Source organism: Rhipicephalus sanguineus, chromosome 6, assembly GCF_013339695.2.
Source record: "Rhipicephalus sanguineus isolate Rsan-2018 chromosome 6, BIME_Rsan_1.4, whole genome shotgun sequence".
NCBI lineage: Eukaryota > Metazoa > Arthropoda > Arachnida > Ixodida > Ixodidae > Rhipicephalus > Rhipicephalus sanguineus.
In genome coordinates, this window is record NC_051181.1 from 93,751,381 (window position 1) to 93,769,765 (window position 18,385).

The following is an 18,385-nucleotide window of genomic DNA, read 5'->3' on the forward strand; positions in this document are numbered from 1 at the left end:
CGGTAATGTCGCTCAAAATTCAATCGTGAACAGCCATTCAAGAAGAAAAAATCAAAGGCAGGCTTGACGAAACTTTTGACAATATGTTCCCCTGAAACTAGCGTGAAACTAGGTTCACTAGAACCTATTACGTTCTGTAGTGATCACCGTATTATGAACAATAGTTAATAACATGGGTATCTACTTTATACGCAGCATTCGAGGCTTCCACACAAGTTAGTCTGGCTAGCCACATACTGCCTCAAATTGAAAGAGACCAGGAAGTGTCCCCACGGAGCAAAGGCTGCTTAAGCTCATATGCGGTACATTGTTCATCGGCACCAATCTCAGCCACTGAGCACCCATACACTGCACGTTCTATGATCTCCCAGGCACCTTATCACAAGTGGTATGGCAATGTGAACAAAAAGCCGTGGCACCTAAACAAATAAACACTAACAGAAGAGCAATCGGAAACCGATGTATACCATACTCATGCCCGAAGAATCATACTGAAGTAAAATTTGAGATTTCGCTAGTTGGCAATCCATCTTCAACAGCCAGCGCAGAACGGGCAAGGGACAAGAAAAGGAACATAGATGAGCGCTCGTCTATGCTCCCTTTCTTGTCTCTTGTCCGTCATGCGCTAGTTGCTGAAGCCGAAGAATCGTTTAACTTGTGCAAGAGGTGGCCATGGCCCGCGGCTACCTAATGAGGAGGCCGCCCACCTAGAGAGCACAGTGCGCTTGTCCCGAATGGAAGTTTGTTATCTCCCTCTCGGCAAATAGAATGTCTTTGGCATATTCCCGTGTCGCACATCTCTCCGGCAATTGAAGTTTCTTCAAAATATCCCACGTCTTTGGTATAACGGGCAGAGGTGAGCAAGACACGTGAAGGATACGATACGTATTCGCTTAATCAGGAAAACATGTTACTGAAACTTCCCGGGCAGAAGGTCCCACGTGAAAATAAAACGTGCACATAATGCAGATTTTGTTGTGTACTCCCATTGGTTGTTTCCCGCACGTTCTGAATAGGCTAGTTCTATCGGCGCAGCAATTTCCATTTCTTAAAAGCAACATCACGCCATTGTTAGATGTCAGAGCTCTTTTACACTTCCATAGCGTAAGAACGACCGTTTGACTCGTAGTGCGTCTCCCTTGACATAAAGACGAAGGAGTTAAAAAAGAGTTCACAGGTGCCCGTGTCACAGCGGTAATGACACTTTCCAGATATTGCGAAACGCTAGAAAACACAACGCGCACACAATGAAAGTACTGTTGTTTCTGTTGTGGGCTCTTTTCTGCACGTGCCTTAAACTCCAGTTATTCAGTGACAGTAATTTCCTTTACGAGGATGCAAGTAGGCCTTCGTTAAACTTTTCACAGGGAGACCAGCGGTGCGTAGTGACGAGAGAGAAAGGAGGGTAAGGACGCTAACGGCCACTGGGCGGCGCGAGGGAAACAGCCCTATTGGCTTCCAGTTCGGAAAGTTGAACCCTGCCTCTTGTGTAGCGTCTCTTTTGTGCCTTGGATTCGGAACCGGCCTCCATAATTAGGTTGGTATCTGCGGGACGAGGGCACTTCAGGCTGCCACTGGCTTTGCGCCTTCCGTTTTCCTCCGGCGTTGTTACGAAGTAGAGGCACATTGCCTCGTATTTCTCAATCTCACATGGACGAAAGCTGGCGGAGTGGCACGGGCACAAGATCCACGTGAGGCGATAGGCAAGGATCCGCGGTTTTCTTGTGTTTCTTTACCAGCACTGGGGAAGCCGACAGCGAAGCGGCTTAGAAACTCCCAGCTGAAACAAGTACGTCCTCAGAATTCCTTTCGTTTCCGTTGCTTTTGTTATCTTGCAACATCGAAAAACATGTCAAGATCTTAAACAAGCTAACTTAGCATCGTGCTTGATTCTAACACCTCTCTTGGCGTCATTGTAAGGTGAAATCTCGCTCGCAAGAAGATGCGAAGTCAAGGAGATGTACATTTTACTGTTCAGCTGTATTAATGCCGAACGCGAGGTATAAAACAGGTACCGGCAATGAAAATGCTTGGGCGGATCACAGCTTCTAGTGGTGCAGGTGACGCAAACGTGAGTGCCACTAACAAAGTGGGCTGCGAATCCTAACGAAGGGACACTTAGTCTATTGTTATACTCATAACGACCTGGTGGCTCTTTGTGATTACATCAACTGACATATGTGAGCTTCTATGTGCTGTTGCAAAAGTCTAAAATTAGCAAGTCGAAAAATTAATCCCCCCCCCTTTCCCCTCCCTTCTAGTGCGCGCACTCACATATGCTGAGCAATGGAGCTGTCGATCGCAGCTACATCTGCAGCGTCCGAGTGACTATTCCAAAGTGCTAGCTGAGGGCCACTCAAGTTGCCGGTTCGTTTGTGCCATGCTTATTTTTCTTCGCACACAGTCATCCCTTGGCGCGTTCCATATTGATAGAACAGCATGTCAGTTTGCTGTAACGGTTAGGGGTATTGGTTGTCACCCAACCAACGCTGCTAGCGTTGAAGCGTGGCTGTGCCGAATAAACATCTGAGCCGCTTGATACTGCATTGGTTTGGAAAAATGCGTGTGGTTCGAAAAAAATTACACAGTGTAACTTTTCTTTCCTTGGTTTACAAGATGCAATTTTTTGCATACTTCACTGCACCCCATCTTTCACTACTGTCGTTTTTTTTTTCTTATTCCTTGCTTCGCTCTCTTGTGTTTCACTTAAGTTCAACAAAAACAGTCTGGTGGGCTAGTTGGTACCGCACAGCTTGAGTTTTATTCAGTAGAAAGACACTGCACTACGGAAAACACGAGAACGCCACAGTGCTGTGTCCTTGTGTTTTCTTTCGCCCTGCGTCCTTTTTGTCGTGCTAAACCCAACAAAACAATAAGTACCCGTTTATAAAGGCAATACATGTCCCACACCGCTCCAGCAACACTCCTTGTTCGAGGATATTTTATCACTTCAACTCTCCGTCATCATCTGAATTTTGGTCTTACATGGTTGTATACCATATGTTATTTGTTGCTTCGCTAGTCAATAGCGCCCAGCGTATTTAGAAATTACCTAAATAAAACTCATAGGGTCCCTTATACATTCATCTAAGACGACTGGGTGGCGAAACCACCTTCTTTATCTTTAGCCGATGTACTGATCTTGCCCCGCCAACCTCCGAAAGCTTTGTGCACCCAGCGTGGTTTTGCATTGCCTCCAGGATCGGAGGCAACTCACCTGGTTTTGCACTGCCTTCGTGATCTGTCCACTTTTGACCAAGCTACGATGTCATGTGATCCCGGCATGTGACGTCACGCCAATATTTGTAACGTCATCACGTGATGGTGATTTTTGCACCCCTCGTGTGGTACACGACGCCGCGGGACGCCGACGCCAACTTATCAATATCGCTTATCAATTAAACCGTAATGCACATATGTTTTTGTGTTTGTTCGACTCAACCTAACCAGACGAACAGGATTCTGCATGGCTAGACCTTTTTTTCGGCCTGTATGAAGGCGCCTGCCAGGAATGCAGATTAGTCACAAAACAATTCGCATCGAAAGTAATTACTGGCTAAATAGGTAAACGGTTAATCGTTTACCAACTAACAAAGTTCATCAGCCATGCCTGGGCCAGAACGGGCCTCGGCGGAGTAGCCCTGCCCTTGGCGTTGTCAGGGAGTTGTGCGCCATCAAGTCAATGGCATGTCAACGTTCGGTATTCGAACGCTCGCTTTCCGAACTACCATGTACACGCCCCTGAAAATCACGTAATTGATGTTTCTTTTTCCTGCCACGGCTTTCAGGCGACAGCGGAGTCGCACAGTGAGTGAAGTAGTGCTCGCGCATTACGATGCAGACGATTTGGAGTGCTATTTTGTAGGTGACTGTAGCACAACCGTGTTTCGTGGTACTACACTCAAACGACTGAGGGGAAGTTCCCAATTCATGCGTCACTCACCGCATTTACCATATAGTCGAAGAGACCTACCGCTTATGGAGCTAGAGAAATAAGCGCACCTGGGCCGAGACATATTGAAAAGCGTCCGTACTCGGCCTGGTTTCAGTTGCTCAGTTGTTCTGCCTATCCAAATAGCATTACTCATAGCATGTACAATAAAAAGTACTTAAAATTAAAGTGTGCATCCACTTAATCGTTTAACCAAACGACTGCATGGTAATAAAACTGCTTGGAATGGTGCCGTTTAAGCGCCTGCTACGAATTCATCACCAAGAAAAGGACCGGTACAACCAAAAGAAGCACTAACCCCCGTATTCAGAATCGCTCCTTGACTTGACTTGCCACCGCCTTCAACGCGTTTGGAACGTGCTGCCTTTAGGCGGTGCCAAGGCAGCACAAACGCGTTTCAAACGCGCTCTCTTGAGACTGCGGCAAGTCAAGTTCAAGTCAAGGGGCGTTTCTGAATACGGGGATAATTGTCATTGAGAGGAAGAAATTTCACCATCTCCCACTAAAGGGAACCATGTGGGGATGCGAAAGAGCACATGGGTCGACTTAAGGTTCCGTTCATCACGATCACCTTGCCCGATGTTAACGTGCCCTTGCATGTTGTGCGCACCATGAATTCACTGTAGTTGTTGTTGCTGTTACTCGTCCCGAACTCTGGTTGGAGCACGCCTCGCAGGTTCATCGCGCATCTGCAGAATCTCGTTTCCTGACGCCAACACATGATTGCTGAGAGAGCGTAAGCGGAGAGGCCACAGCGTCTTACCCAGCCCCTTACACAGGCCAGAACGCGCTAGCGCGTGCCAGCACACGTGGTTTTGTCTGCGTTACGCCAAGCTAGGCCAGCATACGGCAGCCCGCGCCCCTAAAGTGCTCTGCATGTATCGTCATCAAGGCGGTCGAAGAAGAAGACAACGAACACTTCTCCTTGGCGCAAGCGCACGCTCTGCCCGTATCATCATCAATGCAGTCGAAGAACGAGACGGAGAAGGCTTCTCCATGGCGCGAGCGCGCGCTCAATATGTTACAGATGGCTATCGTAGGTTTTAGAAAGCGGAAGGTCGCCAATGGAATACGGACAAAGCCCAGCGCAAAAGCTGCTTCGAATCTAAAAAATTACACCATCTCCCACTAAAGGGAGCCATGTGGGGATGCGAAGAAGCGCATGGGTCGACTTAGTTCCGTTCATCACGGTCACCTTGCCCGATGTTAACGCGTCCTTGCAAGTGGAGCACACCAGGAATTCACTGTAGTTGCTGTTACTCGATGAGGGTGGCGATTGGGCTTGTTGGTATGGTTCGCATGCTAATTGATGGTAGCGCAGGCCAAAACCACGGACAAAAGCGCTGTGGTGTCTCATGTACCTTCTTTTGTCTGTGTCTTTGGCCTGCGCTACCATCAATTATGCTGTTACTCGTCCCGAACACTTGTTGGAGCACGCCACGTGGGTTCATCGCGCGTCTGCAGAATCTCGTTCCCCGACGCCATCACGTGATTGCTGAGAGAGTCTAAGGAGAAGAGGCCACAGTGTCTTAACCAGCCCCTTACACAGGCCCGAACGCGACAACGCGTGCCAGCACACGTGGTTTTCTCTGCGTTGCGCCAAGCTAGGACAGCATACGGCAGGCCGGGCCCTAAAGTGCTCTGCACGTATCATTATCAAGGCGGTCGAAGAACACGAGGAAGAAGACTTCTTGGCGCCAGCACGTGCTCAGATGGCTGTGATAGGCGGGACGGTCACCAATAGAACTACGGACACAGCCCAGCGCAAAAGCTGCTTCGCATCTAAAACAAATGGGAAGAAGTGCGCCTAGCGTCCACAAGCCAACCTCGTGTGAAGCCGCTAGCTCCTCGTGTTCGTGTCACATTTTCCATCATGCTCCAGAAACGGAAACTTTATTGTCAAATCAATGAGGTTCGAGTCCGGCGTCTTTTCAGTGAGCCTGGACACCCACCGCGGACGCGGTTTTGAGGCCTTGCGAGGTCGATACAGACACGTTCAGACACGATACAGACACGCACGTATATACATACACACGCGCATATACAAGCGATACAGAGAAGCACGAATTTTCATGCACACGCGATACAGACACGCACGCACATACATACCACGCGATACATGCACGCATACACATACATACACCCGCGGGTACAAAGGAGAGACACGCACGCACGTACGCGCGTATATGTACACGCGCGAATACACACAAGCGCATGCACGCGCAGGCGCACTCATACACGCACAGATACGTGCTCAGTGCGCACACGCACATACACACGCGCCAATACAAGTATGCAGAAACGAACTCAGCGCATACTTGCACAAATACACACACATACGTGCGCACACGCACACACAGGCTCAAAGGCACATACACAAACGCACGCAAACGATGGAGCACACATGCACATATGCACAAACGTACGCACACACGCGAAACCACGTGCGCACACGCACATACACACGCAAGTGCACACATGTACACATACAAACACGCATGCACCCGCACACACACGCCTCGAGGGCTCACGCCAGGAGGGTTCATAGCGTTGCGCGAGGAACTAAGAGCGCGCGAAGTTTGCTTGCGCGCGCTTTTCGTGGCGTCAGCGTCACCTGACTTGAAGGTATCGCGTGTCGCAACCATTCAGCGTTGCGGATGTGCGGGCTCCGCGAAAGATAGGGTGAAAAAAAGAGGAGGTCGACGGTGCGGCGAGGGTGTGGCGGCGTGGATAAAAGAGCGCCGCTACTTTCCAACATCAAAGGGCTTTAGCTGTACCCAATGCGCTGCCGACGCACGTGCATGACGCTTCACAAACAAGCCTTATATCTCTCACCGGGAGATATAAGGACTGTGAGCGCGGAACGTAGCTTGAGTTGACCTCCTTCCCACATTCACGGCTCAAGCTACGAACTCTGCTTCTCGTGTTCCTGAAGCGCTGTGTGGTATATGTGTCAGCAGAGGCGTAGGTTACCCTATTACTGTGGCGCCCACACTTTGGCGTTTATCTTGTTGAATGTGGCGATTTGAAGTAATGCATATCGAGTAGGCAAAAATCAGGTGTATGCATTAAGGGACAAGGAAGGCAAGGTCACAAGCAATATGGATAGAATAGTTGAGGTAGCGGAAGAGTTCTACAGAGATCTGTACAGCAGCCGAGGCATTCAGGATGATAACGTAAGAAGGAGTAATAGCGCAGAGGAATCTGACATCCCACCAGTATTGACAGGAGAAGTAAAGAAAGCCCTAAAGGGAATGCAAAGAGGCAAAGCAGCTGGTGAGGATCAGGTAACATCAGACCTGTTGAAAGACGGTGGAGAGATTATGTTAGAGAAACTGGCCACCCTGTATACGAAGAGCCTCTCGACGGGGAGGATACCAGAATCTTGGAAGAATGCCAACATCATCTTGATCCAAAAGAAAGGGGACGTCAAGGACCTGAAAAATTACAGGCCCATAAGCTTACTGTCCGTTGTCTACAAGCTATTTACAAAAGTAATTGCTAACAGAATTAATACGACATTAGAGTTCAATCAACCAAGGGACCAGGCAGGATTTCGTACAGGATTCTCAACAATAGACCATATTCATACTATCAATCAGGTGATAGAGAAATGCGCGGAATACAACCAACCCCTATACATAGCCTTCATAGATTACGAGAAGGCATTTGATTCGGTGGAGACATCAGCAGTCATGCAGGCACTGCGGAATCAAGGCATCGACGAAGCCTATATAAACATAATGGAAGAAATCTACAGCGGATCCACAGCCACTATAGTCCTCCATAAAGAAAGCGACAGAATCCCAATAAAGAAGGGCGTACGGCAGGGAGACACGATCTCTCCAATGTTATTCAGCGCGTGTTTACAGGAGGTTTTCAGGGCCCTAGATTGGGAAGAGTTAGGGATAAGAGTTAATGGAGAGTATCTCACTAATCTACGATTCGCTGATGACATTGCATTGATGAGTAACGCGGGAGACGAATTGCAGCTCATGATTACTGAACTGGATACGGAAAGTAGAAGAGTAGGTCTGAAAATTAATATGCATAAAACTAAAGTAATGTGGAACAATCTTGGCAGAGAACAGCGCTTCGCGATATGTGGCGAGACACTGGAAGTTATAAAGCAGTACGTCTACTCATGACAGGTAGTAACCGCGGAGCCCAACCATGAGAGTGAAATAACTAGAAGAATAAGGATGGGTTGGGGCTCATTCGGCAAGCATTATCAAATCATGAATGGTAATCTACCACTGTCCCTCAAGAGGAAGGTATATACCAGCTGCATCGTACCGGTACTTACCTACAGAGCAGAAACCTGGAGACTTACAAAGAGGGTTCAACTTAAATTGAGGACGACGCAGCGAGCGATGGAAAGGAAAATGATAGGTGTAACCTTAAGAGACAGGAAGAGAGCAGAGTGGGTCAGGGAACAAACGGGGGTTAAGGAAATCATAGTTGAAATCAAGACGAAGAAATGGATATGGGCCGGGCACGTAGCACGTCGGCAGGATAACCGGTGGTCATTAAGGGTGACTGACTGGATTCCAAGAGATGGCAAGCGCGTGAGGGGGAGACAGAAAGTTAGGTGGGCGGATGAGATTAAGAAGTTTGCAGGTATTACGTGGCAGCAGAAAGCACAGGACCGGGTTGATTGGCGGAACATGGGAGAGGCCTTTGCCCTGCAGTGGGCGTAGACAGGCTGATGATGATGATGATATCGAGTACCAGTGATTATTATGTGCTTGTTGATGCCAGTTTTGCGCAGTATTCACTATAGCTGTATCCAGGTGCATGTTAACTACGTCAGCTACTACAAGACATAAATCATTAAAGTGTCGTCATTAAAGCGTCGACAGTCTGCGGGCTACTCGCAAGGCTGTTCTTCCCTGCTTGTATGCTGCGTCGGTGGACAGAACCGAAGCCGTCCAGTCTATTTCATTCATTCATTCATTCATTCATTCATTCGTTCATAGGGCTATCAGCATGGAAGAAGAAATTTAGGAAAGATCGTCACGTGACAATGCTGAAGTCAAACATAAAAAAATGAAACAGGAGCTTGCTGGGAATTGTGATCAACACATGAAAAACGAGGAGGGAGCGGCGTCCGAGGAGGCTGGTTTGTGGACTCCAGGCGAGCGCGCGTTCGTCAGTTTTTGCTGTTTCCATGAGCGCAGGAAAAAAATTACAGCATGTCCCACTCAAGGGAACCATGTGGGCGTGCGAAGCAGCGCACGGGTCGACTTAAGGTTCCGTCATCACAAGCACCTTGCCCGACGTTAACGTGTCATTGCATGTGGAGCACACCATGAATTCACTGTAGTTGCTGTTGCTGTCACTCGTCCCGGACTCTTGTTGGAGCACGCCACGCGGGTTCATCTCGCGTCTGCAGAATCTGCCATTATTGAATAGTGAGCCGCGAAGCAATTTCTTTTTATATATGATCAAGGAGATATGCATCACCCCCAGGGTGCCACGTTTGACAACAATTGCGGGAACGAGACGGTCTCTTATTTCCTTCTCCATAAATCATTTAGTCTTACTAGCTTATTAGCTACGTAAAAATATTTTGGTTAGCACACTTTTCGCAAAGGAGATAGATGCCACGAATTCTGTGTATCCCGTCTGCTTTGATAATATCTTAGCGGAGGCACATTTTCCGCTCTCTAAGCGCCACTGAAGGTCACTCACGTCACCCAGTTCATAGGGTACACAGGTATTTTGAAAGACTTGAATATATTTATGTGCACTGTATGCTTTGTGATTTTGCAGGAATCCAGTGAAAGAAATACGCAGTCGCTACGATGAGGTGGCCCGTCGCTTTAACAGCGATATATTGACGGGGATACAATTATCACACACGTTCGGTCGCCGAACCGCATGACGACGCCAGTTTCCGTAAGTCCCGCAAGATGTTCAGATTCTGCAATGAAATAGTTTTGGCATGTAATACACAGTACCTGATTTCGCGTCAAGAGGCATTAGAAACTAACGTCTCTTGAAACATACGCTGAATTAGGAAATTAACCTTTCCGCGAACAGCAGCGCCTGCTTACGGTTATCACTCAATAGAGGCTAAACTATGTTATGGACGCTCACTCACGCATCTTTCCCGCCACTAGTAGTCGCCTTCGCCATCAGGACACAGGTCTCTGCTGTGCTCCGGTACTATAACACCACATGTGTCAACGAAGTGATCGATGCAGTCTTGTGGAACGCTGTCCTTTAGCTGCTTGACAACCCAGAGCGTGCATTCTGAAAATCGGTGACGAAAAAAGTCCTTACCAGTCCAAAATTCGTAGTCGAAAATTCGCAACCGCTTCGACAGAGAGATAAGTGTCGTGTTCCTCGTTTCTTCCTGCATGCCTTCAGAAGAGCGTTACAAACACTATCAGCTTTAGGAATATTATTCTATTGAGTAATTTAATTGCTCCTTAGACTCCAGAGCGTCACGCTTCTCCTCTATACTTTTATTCAACACGGTTATTCTATGCTCTTTGACTAACTGTCGGACTGAAGTGCGCATTAGAGCAAAATACGAAGTAGTGCTAATTAGTGCATTGTTTACATTCTTCGTTGCACTAAACGTTATAGGCGTGGGTAACTGAAAAGCTCACAAGGTCCCTATGCATTCGCCTGATACGGCTCGCATGAGAAAGCTACCTCTTTTTTCTCGGTCGATGCATTGATCATCACCTTCTCCGAAAGCTTTCTGCGCTGAACGTGGTTCTGCACTGCCTCCATGTCCTGAGGCATTGCATTATTTCTGCAGCTCACCTCCTTTCGCACTAATTCCGTGACCGCCACACCTGTTACCAAGCGACGATGTCATCTGATGATATCAACATGTGACGTAATGATGACGTCATGCGTTTTTGCAATTGGTGATGATTTTTTCCCTCCATCACTTGTGTCGACGCAGCTCCCGGCGACGGTCCATTTTCACGTTTCGTGGGGCACCTAAAGCTGCAGCCTTAAAAAATCCCACTACTAATTGGCCAATTCCTTCTTTTTGGTATGAGCCATAATGATGTCAAAATGAAGAACTAACATGCACTGATCATCGTTCTTTCTACCCTTTCAGCTTCTTTTCGATATTTTTCGACTGAATGCAGTTATGGTGAAGTGGCAGAGTACACGCCTCCAACGCGGGGTACTGGATTCGATTCCCAGTGCGGCCGGGCACCCGCGGCTCTTCTAATGGGGTGAGGTACCCCGACCTGGAGCTCGGTAGTGTAGCGGTATTCATCTCAAGAGGTATTCATCTCTTACATTAATTTCTGTCCCCCCTCCACATGACGTTGTGACATTCTCCATTGCATGGGCTGAACCACTATATCTCTTATTAAATGCCATCTTCGACCGAGCGAACATCAGCGCGCTCGAGTTCGCCTGGACCTGCCACGGTGGTCAAGTGGTTAAGGTGCTCGACTGCTTACCCGCAGGTCGCGGGATCGAATCCAGGCCCAGGCGGCCGCATTTTCGATGTCGGCAAAAATGTTAGAGGTCCGTGTACATAGATTTAGGTGCACGTTAAAGATCCCCACGTGGTCAAAATTTCCGGAGCACTGCACTACGGAGGCTCTCATAATCATATCGTGGTTTTGGGACGTCAAACCTCAGCAATTCACAGTATTATTACTTATTTCGCCTGCTTACGCTTTTTACAATAGTCGCTGTGAATTCCTTCAACCGTTTCTCCTTTCCAAAAGCTTAGTGTGTGAGTAGGATTGCGCAGCCTGCGGCGACGATGTCGATATCGTTCGCGTTGCTCTCAGCACAGGCAAATATGTATTACAATAAATTATTCATCTCCGCCTTTTACCGATAATAATTCAACAGCAAAAGCACCACGGTAAAGTAGCAAATATCTTATACGCGCCGGCTGCAGATAGGGAACTGCCATGCACTACACTAAGCAGATCCTTCTTTCCCTAGAATAATTACACTATATACCTGAAAGTGCGCTTTAGTAGGCACAATATTAAATAAGGACTTCGCTATATCACCCAAAAGGCAAGAGCAGTGACATCGGTACCAGCAGTAGCTGACGCATTCGTGTTTCCACTGTTCATTAGTCCCACAACGTAGTTAGGTCACCGGGGGTGGGAGTGGGGGGGTGTTACGCGGGAAAAGAACAGCCGGACGTCCCTTCAATTTTCGTCTCGCACTCCTCCATTTCGCTCTTTCTTTAACGGGCTCTGGGACAATTTTAATTATGCTACCGGCTGAGCCAACCATGCAAGAGAGTAGCTATCACAAGTTATGAGAGCAGACGAACGAAGTTCAGCGTAGTATTTAACGAATACTACCATTCTTGCGATTTCGGTAGTCGTTACATCACTATATATTAGACTACTTTCACAGGCATGCTCTCCTTCTAAGGCCTTACGATGTCCTCGGTACTCCACATCGATCACAAGGCACTTTTTGTAGTCCGTGTAGTAGACAATGACGTCCTTTGGAGTTGGCTCTGAAAAATATTAGGAAAACAGTAGATACCTGTTAACACGAATTATAATTTGAACGCTTGCGTGTTATCGAAAGCACATTCTGAGGATTTTTGCTAGAGTATATTTACACTTTAATGTAGCAACATATTCTTCAATCGCGAAACTTGTCTTTAGAAATTATCATGAGTTGCAAACAAGTATTTTATGCACACGTAAACGCATACCTCTAATGGTATACAAGTACTTATTTTGGAAATTAGGTTAACGATGGTGTCTCTCCTTTGGTTAATATTTTTGCCTTCCACCCTCGGTATTTGCTGGAAAGGTAGCCATGATTTGAAGTAAGGGACAACCGCTACCAATTCCAAATATCACTAAAGCTTTAAACTCTTCAATGTCATTTCATTTATTTGATTTCGTACACCTCAAGGCCTCGAAGGCATTACATAAGGGGGGGGAGCACATCTGGTTTGAAAACAGTACAGCAGAAAGTAACTGGTAACAAATTATGCAAAATAAGCAGAACAAAAACCCGTAGCATGGGGTGATGTTACCATCACGCTATGGTGGGTATACTTTGTTACAGCAGATGGGGCGGGGAAGGAACAATGAATCAACTGAAGGAAAAGATGGCTGTCGCCTTCAAGTCATCTTAGGCAAATGCATAGGCTACCCTGTGAGTCTTTTTAGTACAGTGACCGCATCACGCCTTATCAGGAGTCAACCGTCTAGAGTGATTTACACTACTTTGTTGCAAATACATCTTATTGTGACGTTCGATGCGAAACTAATCAATATTTTATATCCCCGTCGTGCATGCCGTTTTGACCCGTGCTCTCAACGTTTTTATTTCTTGTTTAAATTTCAAGTACATACAACGCGCTTACACGGCAGCTGCTGAAAACTTGGATGTAATCAAAGGTTGTTGCCTGCAAGGACCATTTATGTTTATTACAATGACATGACACGTCATTTTTCATGCGCTTAGAACTCCGAACAAAGGAACTGGACCGAAGGCCCTGGCTTGGCAATCGCACACGCGCAGCACGTGGCATACGTATATTTCGCTTTAACGCAGACTCGGAAGCCCTAGCACGAACGCTGAAATCAGTTATCGAAAACGGGCTTGAAAGACATTTTGAGTGCGCCACCGCCATAGAAGAGTCGCGAAAACAAATCGTCGCCATACATGCAGATGTACACATTGATGGCTAGCAGACGACACCAGGAGCGATCGAAGCTGAACGTGGTCCTGACGGCAACTCCGCTCGATTTCGCTGGGCATTTTGCTTGAACATTCAGTACAAATTGCTTTATGAACTTGCTCACAAATGTTTCAATAACTCTTGCAAGACAGACCAGCCGCTTAGCGTCGTGCAGCCTTCACGTATCGAGTGCGCGCGCGAAGAGCAGCACCCGAGTCTTCTCTTAGACGTCACGCGCGAGACGGCGCCACTCAAAGATCCCGAGGCGAACAGGAACGCCTGATGTTACGCTAGTGGATCGAGATTTACTGTTTTTGGCGGTGCTGAATTGAACTCGACCTTACAGAAAGTGTTCCGTCCAACATACTAGTTCTCCACAGATACCAAAAGAATAGATCTTAATGAGCACATTATTATGAAATGCCCGACCAGGTACCTTTGAAAAGCCCAGAAATATTGCATTTATCTGAAGGAACACGTCCATATAATTTAGCAAATCGTGCGTAAGTCGTCCCAGTTCGGTTTCACAAGAGCGTTGCTTGCGGGAACCATGGTGTACAGAGTAGAAAAGGTTAATTGTTTCGAGATTTGCCATTAAGCTAGTAGCGATTATGTGTTCAAGCGGTTTCTATTGGATACTAGTGAGGGAAATTGGTCTGGAATTAGTTGCAAGTTCTTTAGTTCATTCTTTTAAATTGCGACAATTCTTCCTATTTTCCAATCGCTGGCAACAACCGAGTTTCGAAAGAATTGTTTAAGTATTAGGCGCCGTACTTCCAAATGCGAAGCATTTCTTAGCGAGCCCAGGCACTTTCAGCGTTTCTATCTATCTATCTATCTATCTATCTATCTATCTATCTATCTATCTATCTATCTATCTATCTATCTAGCCGCCTACGTCTTGGTGCTCTCGTGATCGCCACCTTAACATGGTTCGACCAAAATTGGCATAACGAGTGTTTCACGAATATGACTATCTAGTCGTGACATGAATGACGTGATAATCCTGTCGTGTGCGTCGTCAAATCCTTCCATCGAGACAGGTGTAGCACATGCCCGTATACCAAAGGCGGCGGTATGCGGGTTGTTCTACGGGCGATTGACAGTCTATAGCGGACAGCGTCGAGCGTTGATAACCGTCCCTGCCGGTCATACTCGAATACATCAAAACAAGACAAGAAGTGGGCGTGGCAATATCTACCCAGGAACCACGAGAACAGGCATTGCTAATTTAAATGCAAGAGTGTTAACAAAAATCAACACAATAGTGTTTACCTGACGAATAAAGAATAAAAACAAGGATCCCAGCAGGAATCGAACCCAAGAATTATGCGTCGCACGCACGTATTCTACCAGACAGTCACGCCAGGTCTTGAGACTGCTTTGGAAAAAGACCCTATGCAGGTGTAATGTCGGTGCAGCGCCAATTGTGGTTGCAGTTCTGGCTATGTAATTTTATAACGAAGCAATAAACACACATATGTACTGCAAAGATACAGGCGTCATTTCGGGTCAACGCCAATTATGTTTCCAATGTTGTCTCCACTTTTATAGCAGTATATTATTATTTCATTTGTGTTCCTATGATTCAGCAAGCTATATTCAAACGTTGCTTGACCCAGGAGGCATACGGTAACGAAAGTTACGTATGATTGGCTGGGGAAATGCATGGTATTCATATCATCACACCGAAATGTGCACTCCGTTTCGATAATACTGGTGTCTGTGCTCTAACGTGAGTGCTGGCGTTGCTTCAGACCATAAGTTCCAGTAAAATGCCAGTGTAGTCGGCGTGCCTGGTAAGTCCACAATGTGCACACAACTACTCCATTTAAAAAACACGTTGATCCACGCCGTAACGCTTGGCTCAAACCCAAAGAAATGCAGCATAGAACTACTCGCTGACAGCTTCGCATGAAACCAATTCCCACAAGGCGTCGTATCTGCCGAATTTTTTCTAGGTTCTCTATTTTAAAGACGTTTGCCATTAACGTTGTCGCAACCTGCTGATCAAGCTATTTTATTCTGTCAATCAGTTTATATAGACCATGCGGGCTAATCTAAACAAGAGGTACAGCTGTGGGTTCAAAACAGAAGTCCACTATGGTATGAACGTTAGGCGCGGGATTGGCAGTGAAAACAGACTAGAAGTAAAATCTCGCGTTTGCTTCATCTAAATCATTTGAGGCACTCTTACTGCATTATTGATTGACTGCAATTCATGCTGTCGCATATCTATTCTTGGCATGATGATATCAAATCAGAAAACACTATTTGATATGCTGGTACCAAATGCAAAAATTGTGGCAGATCTCACGCATTCTGGGATTCGACTTCATGCTCAGCTGTCAGCAAGTAGCTGCTGATGCCGCACTTTGAGGCATGTTTTTAACTCTGCTTGTTTATGTATGCTACATGCCCGCCTCGGTTTCCCGTAGAGTTACGTTTTTCGCGAAACGCTGTTGCTACTCTCAGAGTGTGTTTCCGTGCAAGTTCTTTTCTCTTATGCGCGTGCTTTTCAAGGCTAAAATAGTCGTTCAAAACTATGTGCTAACAGGCCCAACACGAAACTATTCTAATTCTTTGCGATTTTATACATTGTCTGCCACTGTGCAGGCGAAAACTGGACCGTAGATGATGTAGTTGGAAGTAGTGACCAGCGCATCGTAGTTTCTGAAAGGTAATACCCGGCTTCTGACAATAAATTTAGGCAGTCATTTTTTCGTATGCAAAGTATTTGAAATACGGGAACCTCGAAGCGCCCTTCTAACGTTACCATACCCGCTTACCGTTGCCCGTGGTATATGGGTATGTGCCACACGTGTCTGGAGGAAAGGGTTTGACGACGTACGCGACAGGAGTCCCACATTATTCATGTCAAAACCACAGAGTCATATTCGTCAAACCCTATAACTCTCTCATGCCATTTTTGGTCAACACTATGCTAAGGAGGCGATCACGAGAGCACCCAGACGTAGGCAGCTAGCTAGCTAGCTAGATAGATAGATAGATAGATAGATAGATAGATAGATAGATAGATAGATAGATAGATAGATAGATAGATAGATAGATAGATAGATAGATAGATAGATAGATAGATAGATAGATAGATAGATAGATAGATAGATAGATAGATAGATAGATAGATAGATAGATAGATAGATAGATGCGAATGCACCATGAGCGTGGCATGTAAATCATGACATACATGTCATGGATGTCATGGTTATCGTGCTACCACCTGTTATTCATGTTCTTCATAAAGGCACATCGCACAATACCAATTTTGGTGTATATCAATCTAGTGAAACGGCCGCGAGTGTGCCATCAGCGTGGCATGTAAATCATGTCATACATGACATGCATATCACCATTTTCATGTTACCACGTGTCAGTTATGTTCGTCATACAGAAATGTCTCGTCAAACCAGTTTTCGTATGTATCCCTTCATTTAAACGGCCGCGAGCGCCCCGAGACCATGTCATGTAAATCATGCTGCACATGACATGCGCGTCATGATTTGCATGTTAGGACCTGTCATTATGTTCGTCATGACCTTGTCACGCCGTACCAATTTTGGTATATATGAAATTAACGGAACGGCCGCAAGAGCCCAAAGGCAGCGGATTGTAAATCATGCTGTTCATGACATGCGTGTCATGACTTTCATGATATGACCTCTCATTTATATCGTAATAAGGCCATGTTATGACACACCAATTTTGGTATACATCCGATTAACGAAACGGCCAGGAGAGCACAAAGTCGTAGGTGGATAGATAGATAGATAGATAGATAGATAGATAGATAGATAGATAGATAGATAGATAGATAGATAGATAGATAGATAGATAGATAGATAGATAGATAGATAGATAGATAGATAGATAGATAGATAGATAGATAGATAGATAGATAGATAGATAGATAGACGGACGGACGGACGGACGCACGGACGGACGGATGAATGGATGGATGGATGGATGGATGGATGGATGGATGGATGGATGGATGGATGGATGGATGGATGGATGGATGGATGGATGGATGGATGGAAATGCTCAAAGTGTCTTTGGTTCGCTAAAAAATGCATCGCATTTAAAGCTATCCCCGTGCAAGTATTAGAAGCAAACAGATCGTAATTGGGTTTCAGGTTGATACGTACTGCATTATGCGATAAGTCCGTGTAAAGGGGCCTATATTAGAATATTCACTATTGTTCACATGTGGCTCATGTCTTGACATTTATCACTGACCACTCGCTCCCTCCGGAAATATTGTTTGATATAATTGTGGCGACCACTGCGCACAGACCTACGCAGCCTCCGTCTCGTCACTGATTAGCCCGGCGTGACACAGCTACTTGCTTCAAGACGCTTCCGATAAAAGACAGCGCCACGCAGTTTCGTCGGAGGCTTACGTCACCACTACTGGCTATATAACCCAAGCTACCAAGCTTGGTTGCATGTTTGTTTTTCTAACCTTTCGAAGCGCAGCATCGGCATGCTTGCCCTGCTGCTGCTACTACGTTAATAATATAATAATATCTGGGGTTTAACGTCCCAAAACCACGATATGATTATGAGAGACGCCGTAGTTAAGGGCTCCGGAAATTTCGACCACCTGGGGTCCTTTAACGTGCACCTAAATCTAAGTACACGGGCCTCAAACATTTCCGCCTCCATCGGAAATGCAGCCGCCGCGGCCGGTATTCGATCCCGCGACCTTCGGGTTGCTACTACGTTAATACGTTAATACTACGTTAATACTA

At 46.3% G+C, this 18,385-nt stretch overlaps 1 protein-coding gene across 2 annotated transcripts in view; it reads right to left on the minus strand.

Annotated features, from left to right (window-relative positions):
- LOC119397419 (uncharacterized) overlaps nucleotides 1-18,385 on the minus strand; it is a 157,792-nt gene that overhangs the window by 94,451 nt on the left and 44,956 nt on the right. The window contains exons 4-5 of one of the 2 annotated variants that reach the window (XM_049416854.1): nucleotides 12,348-12,428; nucleotides 10,067-10,210 (exon numbers count right to left, since the gene is read on the minus strand). In XM_049416854.1, the coding sequence (XP_049272811.1) occupies nucleotides 10,074-10,210; nucleotides 12,348-12,428 (218 nt within the window). In that variant the 3' untranslated portion in view covers nucleotides 10,067-10,073. Of the gene's footprint in view, nucleotides 1-10,066; nucleotides 10,211-12,347; nucleotides 12,429-18,385 lie in introns of those variants that run through there. The other variant, XM_049416855.1, reaches the window with a different exon arrangement.